The sequence below is a fragment of the Parambassis ranga genome, chromosome 1, assembly GCF_900634625.1.
Source record: "Parambassis ranga chromosome 1, fParRan2.1, whole genome shotgun sequence".
Taxonomy (NCBI): Eukaryota; Metazoa; Chordata; class Actinopteri; family Ambassidae; genus Parambassis; species Parambassis ranga.
Window position 1 is genome coordinate 15497336 of NC_041022.1, and position 13929 is coordinate 15511264.

General features: G+C 39.7%; 1 protein-coding gene across 1 annotated transcript in view; it reads left to right on the top strand.

Moving 5' to 3' along the window:
* Nucleotides 1–9025, top strand: part of nr3c2 (nuclear receptor subfamily 3, group C, member 2) — a 61417-nt gene extending 52392 nt beyond the window's left edge. Inside the window, exons 8-9 of the mRNA XM_028400936.1 lie at nucleotides 6195–6352; nucleotides 7051–9025. Coding sequence (XP_028256737.1) covers nucleotides 6195–6352; nucleotides 7051–7206 — 314 coding nt within the window. The 3' untranslated portion in view covers nucleotides 7207–9025. The remainder of the gene's footprint in view (nucleotides 1–6194; nucleotides 6353–7050) is intronic.
* Nucleotides 9026–13929: the final 4904 nt, after the last annotated feature.

Sequence of the window (13929 nt, forward strand, 5' to 3'; positions counted from 1 at the left end):
GTTAATGTTTGTCCCAGGCTACACAATCACTCACATCACAGTAAAGTGCTTTATATTTTTGTCTGGCAAGAACCTAATAGTCTAATAATAGACTACTGTTATAATACACAAAAGCAACAGTGTCGTTTTTAATGGCTTGTGATTTGCTTTAATAAAACTAACCTATATGGCCTTAAAGATTCTGCTTTCTGAAATGTTCATATGTGAAGAGTTAATTTAGTTAATGAGTGTTTTTAACATTTCCATCAAATATTCTAATTGTGTGAAATTCAAAAATAAATACAAATATGCACTAATTTTAGAATTTATGAAAGGCAGAATTGTACATTGTGACTGTGACTTATTGGAAGATCCTTAAATACACCGTATGTGATGTGTAATTCCCTTAGAGAATTTAAACTTTAACTGTACTAACAATTCATACAGATGCTTTATTTTACATTTTTTTGTTTTGTAAAAACAATAACCATTGAGCTTTGAGCAATGATTGAAAATTACTTGGGATTTGAAGGATTGAAGAAGTGAGTGTATGTATCGATGGGTGTGCATTTCCACTTACATGCATGACTGTGATTAGAGCCATTGTGGTGTGGGCGCTAAAGTCTTGAGACACCTAGCATCTACCAAGTCAAAGACGGCCTCTCACATGCAAAACATATTGATAAGGTGTCTTGTGATCTCACCACACACCTCTGAATGATCATACCTTTGTAAAGTCTGTTAGATCACGCTTTAGGCTCATCCTAATCTGTGAACCGATAACAAGTGTGAAAATCGACTCACTGTTGCATGCACCTGTTGATGTGACAACATGCAGTATATGCAGAAGATGGGGAAAGTGTGATTTTTCCTTTCTCCAACTGAAGGCTCATCTGCTCTTTTAAATATTTCTTGGCCATGGATAGACAGAATACTTCTAGAGGAGGTCTTACGGTGACACTACTCTCAGCCAAAGTGTGCCTACAGACACCGTGGCCTCACAGAGGAGACGTGTTGGACCGAGTTGCTCAGAAGGAAAGTGAAAGCAGTGATTTTCCACCACCTCAATGCGGTGTGATCCGTTCAATAGTAACAGTTAAATATTCCATGATGGTAGCTGGATCGCAACCCCAGTGTCCACACCCACACCTTTAGGTATCAAAACACAAGTGTAAAGCCACACAAGTGTATGTCTGTGTGGTGCCTCATCTGTGTGTTTTTGTCTGTGTTAATGGAAGTTCCGCAGTTAGAGCGTCAGATAGCGAGGTGGGAATCGGAGGTGGTGGCGAGAGAGGGAGAGTGGTGGCAAACGATTTGATAAGTCTGCATGCTGGCCAGACTTCAAACTCTTTGAACTTCAGCATCAGTGCCAGGCAGTGAAAATATTCATTGGCAGAGTTTTTTTCTTTCACTAAGGCCTCTGAAAGTGGAGTGTGAATACTGGACTCAGATGGGCAACCTTAGTAAACTTTAGATCTTACATTCACTATAAGCACCGAGTTAAATGTTAAAATGAGTTATAGAGAGTAAAACAGTGGAAGCAGCTCATATGAAATCCAACCTTTGGAGCCCAGAGTGCTTACTGCATTGTGGAAAATACTTAGAAATGATGCATTAATGCTGCTCTATACATCTGCTTTACTGCATTACAGAGAAAATGTGCACTTTTTACTCACACTTGCAGATATAAAAAGCCTTATTATACATGACAATACACAAGAGCTGTTGTTTTCAATGCATCCTAGCATATAAAGAATGGAGAGTAGGTAATGTCCATGAGTTTAAAAAGGACAAATACAGTCCTATTGGTCCTTTTTGATACGGAGTAAGGTCTGCGTATGTTGCCTGTCTTAGCCTAAATCCTGGCTAATGCAAATATAGAGGAGGTAGTCACTCAAAGCAGTTTCTCCCTAATTATGCATAGCATCAATCCTTTATATAGTTTAAACCCGCGAGTTATATAAACAGTTCCTATATTGTTATCATGAACAGTGGAAATAATCTATGACAACTAAAACTCATTTTTTGAACATTTTTATTTCTGTTGATAAGCTGACATTTATCATGGAGGTCCATGGGGGATTTGCTCGCTTTTGGAAACATCCTTAAGTGGTCATTCAAAAATCTGCAGTTTTTGGCACTTGTGTTGGGTTCATATCTCACCCCCAGAGGCCACTTGGTATTTACTATAATAACATAGTATATCAGCCACAGGGGACTTTTGGCAATTTTCTAAATCGTGTCTAAATAATTCTCTGGACAGTTAAATGTGTTGATCATTAAAGTCTGTTTCTTACAGTAGTGCATTTAAATGAATAGATGGCATAAGGTTGATGTTGGCTTTATAGTGCAGCAACATATGGAAGACGTGATGTGAAAACATTTCCACAATATAAACTCTGAAAGCTCTACCTGGACTACAGCTATTGGATGTTGGAAGAAGCATGACATTGCAGAGAGAATATGAAACCAAGAGTGAAATCAGACAGAAGTTAACAGTGAGAGCTAGTTTGTGAGAAAGAGACAGGTGCACAGTTATAGAGAGAAAGAAAGAGAAGACAAAGGGAGTGGTAGGGTGGCAGAACTGCTCCTTCTGTTGCTGTGGCCTCCCTCTCCTCTCCTCACTGGTCCTCTGGAGGTTTTCCAGAGAGCCCTGCTGTACTTAATAAAGGCCAGTCAAGCACCAGGCAGCCCTCCAAGACCTGCTATTTTTCTCCACTTCCTTGAAACCCAGGCAGGAATTTTGAAAGAGAGGGTGTGGATGAAAGAAGCGGGGATGCAGAATCAAAACAGGGAATTTAAGGTGCTTCACAGTTAGTTCAATCTGCTGCGGTTATTGGATTTAGTCAAAATATAACCATAAAAAATGAAGGATGGAGGAAGGAGGAAATAATCATCCACTGCTTCATTTCTCATGTCTATTCCAAAGTCCACATGATGGAGTGACTATGGTGTATGGAGGCTTGGCATAGCATTTGTGAATAATTTTAAAAAAGAAGCAGTCTGTTACATGATTTTCAGAGAGCCACGCTGTAAGAAGCTCTCTTAGTTACAGTCATTCAGTTCGAACGCTCAGGCCTTGTGGAAGGAGGAGCGGTGGAAATGTTTACAGAAGAGGTGTCAGAACTTGTCAGCTGAGCAAGTACTACAGAGTCACTGAGCGTGTGTGTGCCTTTGGGCTACTTTGGAAAAGTGTATGTGTGTGTGTGCAAACTACATAGAGAGAGGATGAACAAGGGAGAGAGAGAGAGAGAGACAGAGGGAAGAGAGGATAAAGAGAAAAGAGACAAGGGCTGTTATTCCTCTCTGACCTTGGCTAAGGTTTCACTGAGCCTGCGGTGTCTCATGACCCTGTTTGGATTTGGTACAGGAGCAGTGGCCTGCTCAAACCAGTTACGCTCCTCACCTCTACACGGATGTAGATAATAGTGCTAAATTATCTCATTCATTTGTTCAAACATTTATCAAACTGCCTTTTGGCTTTTCTCATGAAATGAATGCCCAACAGCAAGTGGGGACAAGCGTGCAGTGTGCTTACCGAGATAATAATATGGGAATTCAAATATTTCTGACACCTTAAACTGTCGCTTGTTATGGTCGTGATCAAGGCTAGTTCACTTTCTGGTGCTAAATCATTGAAGAAAGCCATCTTGTCAGTTAGGTATGTACCTTAACTGAGGGCGGGAAGCACACATGCTATTTTAGGAGTCTATACTGACTGTGGTAAACACAATAATGTAATGCATTCCCAATAACAGGTCATACACCTGCAGAGAAAATCAATTTGACACCAGTTATGGTGGTACAGATGCCCTATTTAGGAGCCGCTTGTGGTAACGCCCCCAAATGCCAGGTCAGTTTCTAATCAGGGCGTATGTGGGTCAGTGGGAGAAAAACAAAACGTCCAAATGTGGCCCTGGGTTTTAGCACATTCTCAACATGTCAGCCATGAAATACAGCACAGAAACCATAGCTCTCGCACCAGGCTGCAATCTGTTCTCCTATCTGCTGTTCTCAGCTTCATGTATGTTATGAGCCAAAGTAAGATGAATAATAATAATAATAATACATTTTATTTGTAATGCACTTTACATTTGCGAGCAAATCTCAAAGTGCTAAGATGAAGACAATTACATAGCATGAAACCCAAAAGAAGAAAGAACATGAGGATGAAATATGCTCTCCTAACAGACAAGAAGGAGGCTTCTGTCTATAGGTTATTCACTCAGCAGATTTCAAACAAGCCCTGTGAGTTGCTAATGTTTCTAGAAGTAGTTACATTTTATCTGAGGAAGCCAGGCTATTCAAACACACAGAAGAAAACCAAATTTAACTTTTAAAGCAAAGACATTTACAGTGTTCAGACTTAGAATTTCACATTCTGCTGTAAAATGTATTTTGGAACCTTTCAGTTATGTTTAGACATATCAGATTCCTCTGTTGATGCAAAAGATTTGGACACTGTAGCTTCGGTCAGTGCCACTCTGGTTAAATCTCTGACAGAACAATGAAGGACCACCAGCTATTTTTCAGTGGTGGACTACAATATTTATGCTTTACTATTGAATCATATAGAGAAACTGCAACAATAATAAAATGGGGGGAAAATTGACAATTAATTAAGTATTTCTGGGATTTTGAGGGCCTATCTAGATATGTATGTATGTTTGTTTGGTAGCCTCCCTCTTTCATCCTTCACCATCTTCTAAAAAAGGTCAGCATTGCAATATTTTTGCACATCCAACAAACGGTTTAAACTACATATCCAAGTATTTTATGTCTTAAAGTAGGCATGCTTTTCTTTCAAGCCTTAATCTCTATTTTGAGGACACAGAATTGAACAGTCTAGAGTTTTGTAAACTGACGTCTACCAGCCTAACATCCATACAGAATATGACGTTTACCTTGTTGACCTGTACCAATTCAGACAATTGTCTCGGGATGAGAGTGTAATATTAGTGTGCATGTAAACATATTGATTAAGTTGTCATTTCCTTGGCTGAAGGACAGCTGACTGATAAGAGGTGCGCTCTTTGAGAGGCGAGGTGTCGGTAACCAGCAGCTGAATGTCATTTAAGAGTTTTGGCAGACTTCCATATATGTGACTTTGTTCTTTGGCACAGGGAGAGAGAAGGATGTTGTAGACAAATTCTTGTGGTGTAGGTATCTTATTCTTCACAAATGCCTTTCAACTTTAAGTGCATTGATGCCTCATTATTACATGAATAAAGGTTGTAGGTTTCTTTTTTTTTTTAAAGCTCCGGTCACTGAATAAACCGCTTCATAAATGAGGTTAGTTGATAAAATTATAAAAGGTCCTGATTCTGCTCACACTGTTGCACTGTTGTTCCTTTTCTAGTGTCAGTGTTGCTGAGATAACTCTAATCAGAGCCTTTCAGTTTACCAGTTGTCTTTAATGAATCGGTGGCTAACATGAAAACTAATTACCACACAAAATGGTGGAAGTGGTTGTAATGAGTTGCTAAATAGACTTAGGTCATCAACACAGGAAAAATGTCCAAAAAAAGGCTACTGTGTGGGAGAAGGAGAATAATTCACTAAGCATCTCTAATCATCTGTTACACAGTTACACATTCGTGCATTAAAGGAACATACTGCTGGCTGTGAGCACATGTATCACAGATCAGGATTATTGTGCAATTGAAAATATTAAATCTATCCTACTTGTTGCAGTGCAGGCAGTACTAAACAGGACATTATGGATGCATTATTGTATATGTGTAATAGTTTTGGTCATATAACCATCAAGTAAATGGAATGCTTTTCATAGCAGGGGTTACAATGCAGTTGACTCTACTTCTGACTGCATTACCTCACCGTACCCAAAAATAACCACCCATGCTGCCAACTACAGATAACTGCTTGTCTTATCACAACATATACGAGGTGATTGATACGTTTTTGGCTTATGGACTGTGTTCTGGAGGTTCAACTGTGTGTAAATGTGGACTACATGTTTGACTCATTAACTTATGACCAGACCTGCAATAGTTTAGGTAAAAATATGTGACCAATCTACATAATCCAATACAATTCAACTTTACAGCATCTTAAATGTTCACAATGACAATGCTAAAAAAAATGTCCTGACAGATTTAATGCACAATTTTTTTCCTATATTGGGTTGTTTACAACAGTTTTGCTGCTCACTGTTGGAATCCAGTTGATGACATGACAATTTATCTGTTTCCCAGTTCCCAAAGAGGGTCTGAAGAACCAGGCGGCATTTGAGGAGATGAGGGTTAATTACATTAAGGAACTCCGGCGTTCAGTGGGAAAAGCAACCAACAACTCTGGCCAAACCTGGCAGCGCTTCTTCCAGCTCACCAAGCTGCTGGATGCCATGCATGATGTAAGTACCCTTGCCCTGTCTGCCTCCCCATGTGCCAGTTGCATACAGCACAGGCTTCCCTTGGCAGCTTCCACTAGCACGCCATGCCTTCACACTCCGAGCGAGAGGTGTCCAACGACACTTTAGGGCTCTAATATCACTGGAAATGTTTTGAGTAACATGGCAACATGGTGGATTTGGATAATGCGTTTACTTTGTGGTTCAATGGTGGCTGTGGCTTGAAATGTGGATTATTGCATCCCCCACTTTCTCCCCTGAGGGGGAGGTTATTTTGGAAGAGGCAGTGACCAGGCTGTATTGGTGAATGGAACAGAAGGGGATCAATAGCAGCTTGCAGTTTATTGGATCAGAGCACACAGTGGTCATTGTGACAAATGTGCTAAATCACAATTATTATTATTTTATGTGTGGGTCAAGGAGTGCACAGTAGAATGAGGTCAAACTTAGTAAGTAAGAGGTCACAGAGATAAATGGGCAAAATTCAATGACCTTAATGACTAAGTCAATAGGGTTAGAGCTGAGTGAATGACCTTTCTATAAAGAGGAAAATCAGTGGTGCCCCCAAGTGGTGAAAAAATACCTGAACAGAATATAACCACTGTTGAATTTACAGTAATGGGCTCAAATGTACATATTTTTTTAAACATAAAACAACTACTTATGTGTTTCTCATTAAACTGTGTGTTTGTGATGTCCAGCTGGTGGGAAACCTGTTGGACTTCTGTTTCTACACCTTTCGCGAGTCCCAGGCCCTGAAGGTGGAGTTTCCTGAAATGTTGGTAGAGATCATCAGTGACCAAATACCAAAGGTGGAGTCCGGCCTCACTCACACAATCTACTTCCACAAGAAGTGACTCACAAACCAGCTGGGACAGAAACAGCACTAAAGAACTGGAAGAGATGAGAAAGGAGAGGGAAATGTGTGAGGAAGGCCTGAGCTGTTGGCCTGCACCATGACGCCCCACAGTAAGCCAGCGTCCTCATCCTGGATGGGAGAGTTAAGTGATCTGATGACAGGAGCAGAAGATAAAAAAAATCCTAAATAAAAAAAAAAAAGAGTTGGGGTAGAAGGATTTGACCCTGCAGTCACCGTGAGTGCTTCAGAAGCTTTGGATAGTTGTGAAGCCGAGCATGACATGCTGAGAAGGACTTGAGACAAATGTGACTAAGCACCCCGAAGTACCCCCCGTGCCCCTCCTGCCCCAAAGACGATAACAGTATTTTCTATGGAGATAAAGCCATACATTTCTTAGGATGCGATAGATACATTCACTACACACACACACACACAGAGGGAAATTGACACACCTTCTGTTTACATGCCTTCACACAAATGCACAGAGGCACTCCACATGCACTAAAAATGATATTCCCTAACAAATCTAGAGAAAAGTTTTTTGCAAATATTAACTCTGGCTTATGCAGTCTTTCACAAATAATAGCACTATAAAAAATTATGCCAATACTTAGATTTGCTTTGCGGTGTAGCAACGAGACTACAGGGCAAAGGACGTTATGACGAGGCACAGAAATTTTACACTGTATGGCAGAAGGTCTATTTCAATATATTCCAAGGGCTATACAAGCGTCATCATAAGCTGAATAATGACATTAAATATTAACAAGTCCAAGTTAGACTCTCAATCTGTATCATAGCAGTCGTCATTGACATTTACATTTTTTTTTCAAAGTTTAAAAAAAAAAACAACAATCAAAAACTAATATGCAACAGTTAAAAAGCTGAAGCTGTTTTGAAATGAATCTCGTCTCTCTTGTGCAAAGAAGGCCTGCATACGAAGCTCCCATGTCACAGAGTAACTATGTTAGAGGCACCGTGGTGTAGAATTAAGACAATACTGGTGAGACATTTTACCTTGGTGCAGAAATGGTCAGGAGTGCTGCAGGATGGAAAAAAAAAACATAATGCATTTACGGAAACAATTTCAGTAGAGTCGGCTGGTAATGGATTTGACTGAGGTGCATCCATAGTAATTGCTGTCATTTGTGTTATCTCCAGAGCAGCTGTCCAAATGTCTGTTTTTACTCACAATGAAGCAAAACCAGCCCTTTGTGAACTGACACTTATCTACTCTTCCCAGAAATAATAAAAAGCATTTTATAAAAGTGTGTTGCAAAGGTTTAGTTTTTGACAAGCCAGTCACTTTACATTAAGGTGCTTCATTTCTACAAAGCCAGGCAAAACATAAACATGTACAGTAAGTCATAGACAGTCCATACAGTACACTATATGGACACACACTTACACGCAATCTGTAAAGTTGATTATTATCCAAAATGGAGCATTACTCTACAGTGCTTACAGCAAACAGCTAATGTATCAAAATCCAGGCAAATGTGTACAGGTATTAACAACTTCTTAAACTCATTCTATTCAGTTGTTGTACAGAAGATGTTTTGAGGTACATGTTGATGAGTGCTTGATGAAGAACAGACTTGTATGATCACCTTTTCCTAATTTTATTTTTTTTTTATTTTTGGGCCATGTAGTGCTATTTTAAGTATGGCAGGCCCAGTCATCTGGACCATTAACTTGTCTCACACCCCACTGGTTTCTGGGTAGTTGTGGAACACTAAAATGATGCTACTGAAATGCGACTGAGTCGCTGGGGAAGAAAAACAGCGTGTGTGGGTTGGGGGTGGGTGCGGGTGGGGTTATTATCTTTTCTTTGTGCCCTGTACGTGTGTATTTACATGTGTGTATGGAGTGTGTATGTGTTTGTGTTTTTTTTCCTGGCAAGCATGTGCATAGTTGATCTGCTCTTTCAGTGTGGGTATTATGCATTTATGTTATAGGATTAGCCATATCCTATTTCCACATTTAGATTTGCACAGAGGAGATACAATGTGAAATGAGGCATTAGTGCAGCTAGCAGGAATTGTCTGTTTCGATAAGCAACTGTGATAATGTGGTAAAGAAAGACTTTCTGCATGGTCACCCAGCCTAAAGTTAAACAACATGACATCATTAGCGCAGCATGGTGGTTGTGTACTGTATTCGCGGGCCTCGGATCTCACGATGAAGGCGCTGTGCTACGACACTATGAGGTCTCTTCTGTGGTTGAAGATGGGCAAACAAAGAGATGGAGGTGTCAGGATCACAACTGTCATTTGACTGTACTAAAATTATTAGGTGGGTGACAGTAAAAGGGGAGGGGTTGTGAATTTCTGTATCTGTTGTAGAAGCTAACTTCATCTTTAAAAAAAAGTAAAAAAAACTGTGGGAGAAAAAAATATAAGGTTGCATTTCTGGTTCACTCGCAGCATTTATTCAAAATTAACACTATTTGTTTTCCATAAAAATAAAAAAAAAATTTGACATTGCTCCCCACCACAATCATTTTTGTACAGTACCTGATCAGAAAGGCCTCATTTTACAATCTTTGTTGTGCCCATATGCTAATCTCTCACTATTTCTTTATTTTGCCCCCTTTTTTGTCCTTTTTAAAAGGAATAAAAACTGTCTAAAGGTTCATAGGATGAATGGGAAAGTATTTTTGAGAGAATTATATTTTGCTGGAAAACAATATTTAAGTACTTTGTCTAAAAATGATATCCTTTTTGTAAGATGAAATGTTATTGCATGCTTTTTGATGAGATGTTTACATTGTATTTAAAAAAAGGGAAACTTGTGCCTTTTTATCTCACCTGATTTACAATTTTACAGTATATATTGTAAATAATACAGCAAGTCCTTATGTTGAGTATAGTATAAAAACATTTCTACTTTATCCATCTTGTTTGAATATTGGAAAAAAAAATATGTGTTTCCCACTCGCCATGTTCTGTGTGTTGGATCACAGAGAAGAATTTTACAGTAAAAGGTTGGCACCACAAAGGGCCAAATAGAGAAATGAATGTATCATACATTGTGAGAGACTTATGGAACTTACTACCTGAATGTTAGAGAGAGTACATTTATTATTATCTTCTTATTAAGTAAAGTTATTTGATTTTGCATTTTTTTTTTACTTTTTGCATCATTGTTCACATGGCTCAAAGAAAAAAAAAATAATCAAAAATTATTTTTTATTTTGTAACAAGATGTACTTAGTGATGGATCCTTGTTGCTGTTGAAATGATTTCCTAACCCATGGCGGTATTGTTGATGAGCACCACAATAAAAATTGAGAAGTCACAAACTAGCGAAACTGCGACATGTGAACGAAAGTTTTTGTCGTTTAAAAATGCAAACTTTGTGCACACATCGTGAGTGAAACGATGGATGCAGCGACTGTAGTGTAAGCGACATTTAGTCATCTTACTTGTGACTGTTTTTACCAGTTAATAAAGGACCTGTGTGTAGGATTCAGAGGGATCTATTAGCAAAAAGTGATAAGCATAGAATCAACCCTTTATATCTACACAGAGTGGTCCCCCCTTTCATTCTACAGTAGCCAGACAATGGCTCGTGTTGTCCTACACGATACAACTACTACAATCTACCACTAGATGCCACTATGCCCTACACACTGGTCCTTTAACTGGACATATTGCACTAACTGCTAAAATAAGTTTCAACTTAAAAAATAAACTAATTTGACCCAAAGAAAGCTATTGTAAAAAGAGAGAAAGAAAAAAAAAAGATATGTAGTAGGTGGTTGTAGATTCTTGATAATGATGTTCCTACTCCCGAAATATAAACTCTGACAGTTAGCTACTGACTTTTGGCTATTTGAGTGTAGTTTAACATCTTGGAAAATATTTGCTTTGTTGCTGTATGAAAAGATTGATACCATTCCAATTTCTCCAGGATAACTATGAAGCAACGACCTGAGGTTGGTTGTGTTAGCTTAGCAGAAAGACAGGAAGCATGAATAAACAGCCTGGAGCTGTAGAAACAGTCTGATAAATTGCTTCAGTACCACTTGAGGCAAGGTTGGCACATCAGGTTGTTGTAGGGTTGGAGTGAAATGCAGTGACCAGACCTCTTCACCTCTGCTCATGGCTAGGGGCTTCATCAGCCATAACACTCTGCAATCTCACACATTGCATAGTGGGTAATGAAAAACTTTAAGAGAAACGAGATTCTCGCTCAGTGAAGCTCTCTTTTTAACGGACAAGTCTGAGAGTGGTATCGACCTTCTCATCTAACTCATAGCAAAAAAAAACTAATAATTGTATCACCCAAAGTGTCCAAGCAGTCCTTCAGAAGTATAAGATTAATGTCCTGTTTATTTAATGGTCATCAATCACCACCTACTGCAAACAACAAAATAAAACCTTCCCAATACTTGAGGGAGCAATCTTATCCCCAAAGCTGTCTGCTTCTAAATGAACTCTCCTTTTCGGTTTGGATGACTCGGAATTTGTCTTACTGCTGTCTCACCGTACACTATAGCATCACTGTATGTGGAGTCATGTCATTGCTGTTTTCAGTTCAAAATAAAGGATCGGGTGTAGAGAGACTAAGCCATATCTCCACAGCCATGACAGTGCATTTCTTATGAATATATATATATATATATATGCTTCTTTTTCCAAATCCAAAAATGACTTTTTACTCAGATGCTTTGTACAATATTTCTCAGCAACTATCCAGCAAACATACAGTAGACACCCTTCACCATAAACCAATAAAACAACTTTGAAACCAGTTACTACTGTATATCTTGATGCAGATATTGCCATACTTGTGTTTGCAAAACTATTGCAAAATTCTAATAAAACCGTTAAACTGATCATTTTGTGTGATGTCATTTGTGCATGTACTGTATGTAAGTGTGTGATGAAACTTATTCCATGTGACAGAAGCAGAGAGAATTAAAAAAAAGAGTGAAACAGCTGCATTTGGTGGCTAGGGATGGAAAAAAAGCATGTTAGCACAGAAAAACAGAGATGATGGTGTTCAGCTGTACAGCACTCACAAGGAGATGCTCAAAACAAAGGGAAAATGGAAAAAGAAGAGAGTGGAACTGACAGAGCGAAAGCATGCATGCCTGAGACTTTTTACAGTAAATGCTGCCTGTGGAGAAAAATCACCATTAACCTTGTTAAAGGCTGATCTGAAAACACGCCTGCTTTGCCAGACTGTAGAGCAGACAGTATTACTTTTTTGCTCATTTTCTCTCTCTCCCTCTCTCTCTCTCCCCGAATCCACAGCCCTCTCCAAATCTCCCCCAGATTTCCAATTGCTTTCACTTGTAGTCGTGCCAGATAAACAGAATCTATTGGATCAGGCTGATTTCACGGCTGCACCCGCGCACATGGCGGCTTCTGTGGCCCACTTTCTGAGCTGAGGCTTTTTTTTCTCCTCTCCCCTCCCCTCCACACTCTTTTCTTTATGTTTGAAATTCACTTTTCTCCAAATTCCCACTCAGTTTTCAGCCCCAATAATGCATCGAGTCTAACTGTGTAACCGCTCTGAAGGAAGCAGATAAAGACACAGGGAAGTATTAACTTAATGTAACCTCCACGCTTTCACATTTGAAGAGTTCAGACAAATTGGTGGCACTTTGTTGTGTCAGATTTTCTCAGTTATACGGTAAACTGCTACACAGCTTTGATCCAAGCTGAGTCACGGTGTGGTGTGTGTGTTTTTTTGGGCTGAAGGACACTGCGTCATGGGAGGTAGAGGACAGCTGGATTGGAGCCAGGACTGGAAAGTGAGAAATGAACACGTCTATCTGGATTTTTACTCACCTATTTCTAGCCTAAATCGTCATGGTGACAGTGATGTATACATCATTCCGCTCTGATGTACACTGATGCATAATGCATGTGGCAACACAGATATAACCACAGGTAAGGGTACTTCAATCTCAAGTGCAATGAAGGTGGCTTAAAGGCCTGAAATACAAGGCTGACCCACACAGATTACCACTGGGGTTCATGCTGACACATTCGCATGGAGAACTACTAAAGCAGCAGAAAAGTGAAGCAACAAGCGAGGAAAAGAGAAAGAGTTTTGCAGACAGGTAGGCAGAAGAAAAAAAAAGCAGGAAGGAAGGCAGATAGAGCAACATGGCATGCTTTCTGACTGACAGTCTAAAGCAGAGTGAGAGGCAGACTGGGCGGATGTCTCTATGATTCAGCAGTATTCTGGCAGGGGAAGGGGGATGATAGGATCCGGGGGTGGGTGCTGATGGTAGTAATTGTAGGGGAATATTTTGCCCATCTCATTATTAGCTGTATCCCATCTCATAGCGTTATCCTCTGCACCTGGTGGACATGTGTCGCACCAAAGCCACAACCTCCAGTACTCCTTCAGACTAACAGGCAAAAACCTGTGTGTGTGTTTGGACTGCTAAATAGTGCATCCAGCCCATAGTGACGGCAGGTCTGAGTCTGGTGGTGGTGGTGGACTGATGGTAATTATGTAACTGAGGCCAAAGCGCTGGGTCTGGAGGCCATTTGGTGTGTTAATTACACAGATGTAGTCTAAGAATTAACATGCGTGTGGCTGAGATGTTAATGGCTCTGGGAGGAGGTGGATTAGTGTGTTTTCCTCTGTGAAAGATTACCATCTATTTTTAATCCCCTTATGGAAAGTTATTTTGGAAGTAGCTTTTAGTCGAATGGACCGGCGCAGGTCAATATAAAGAGGAAGGCTTACATTA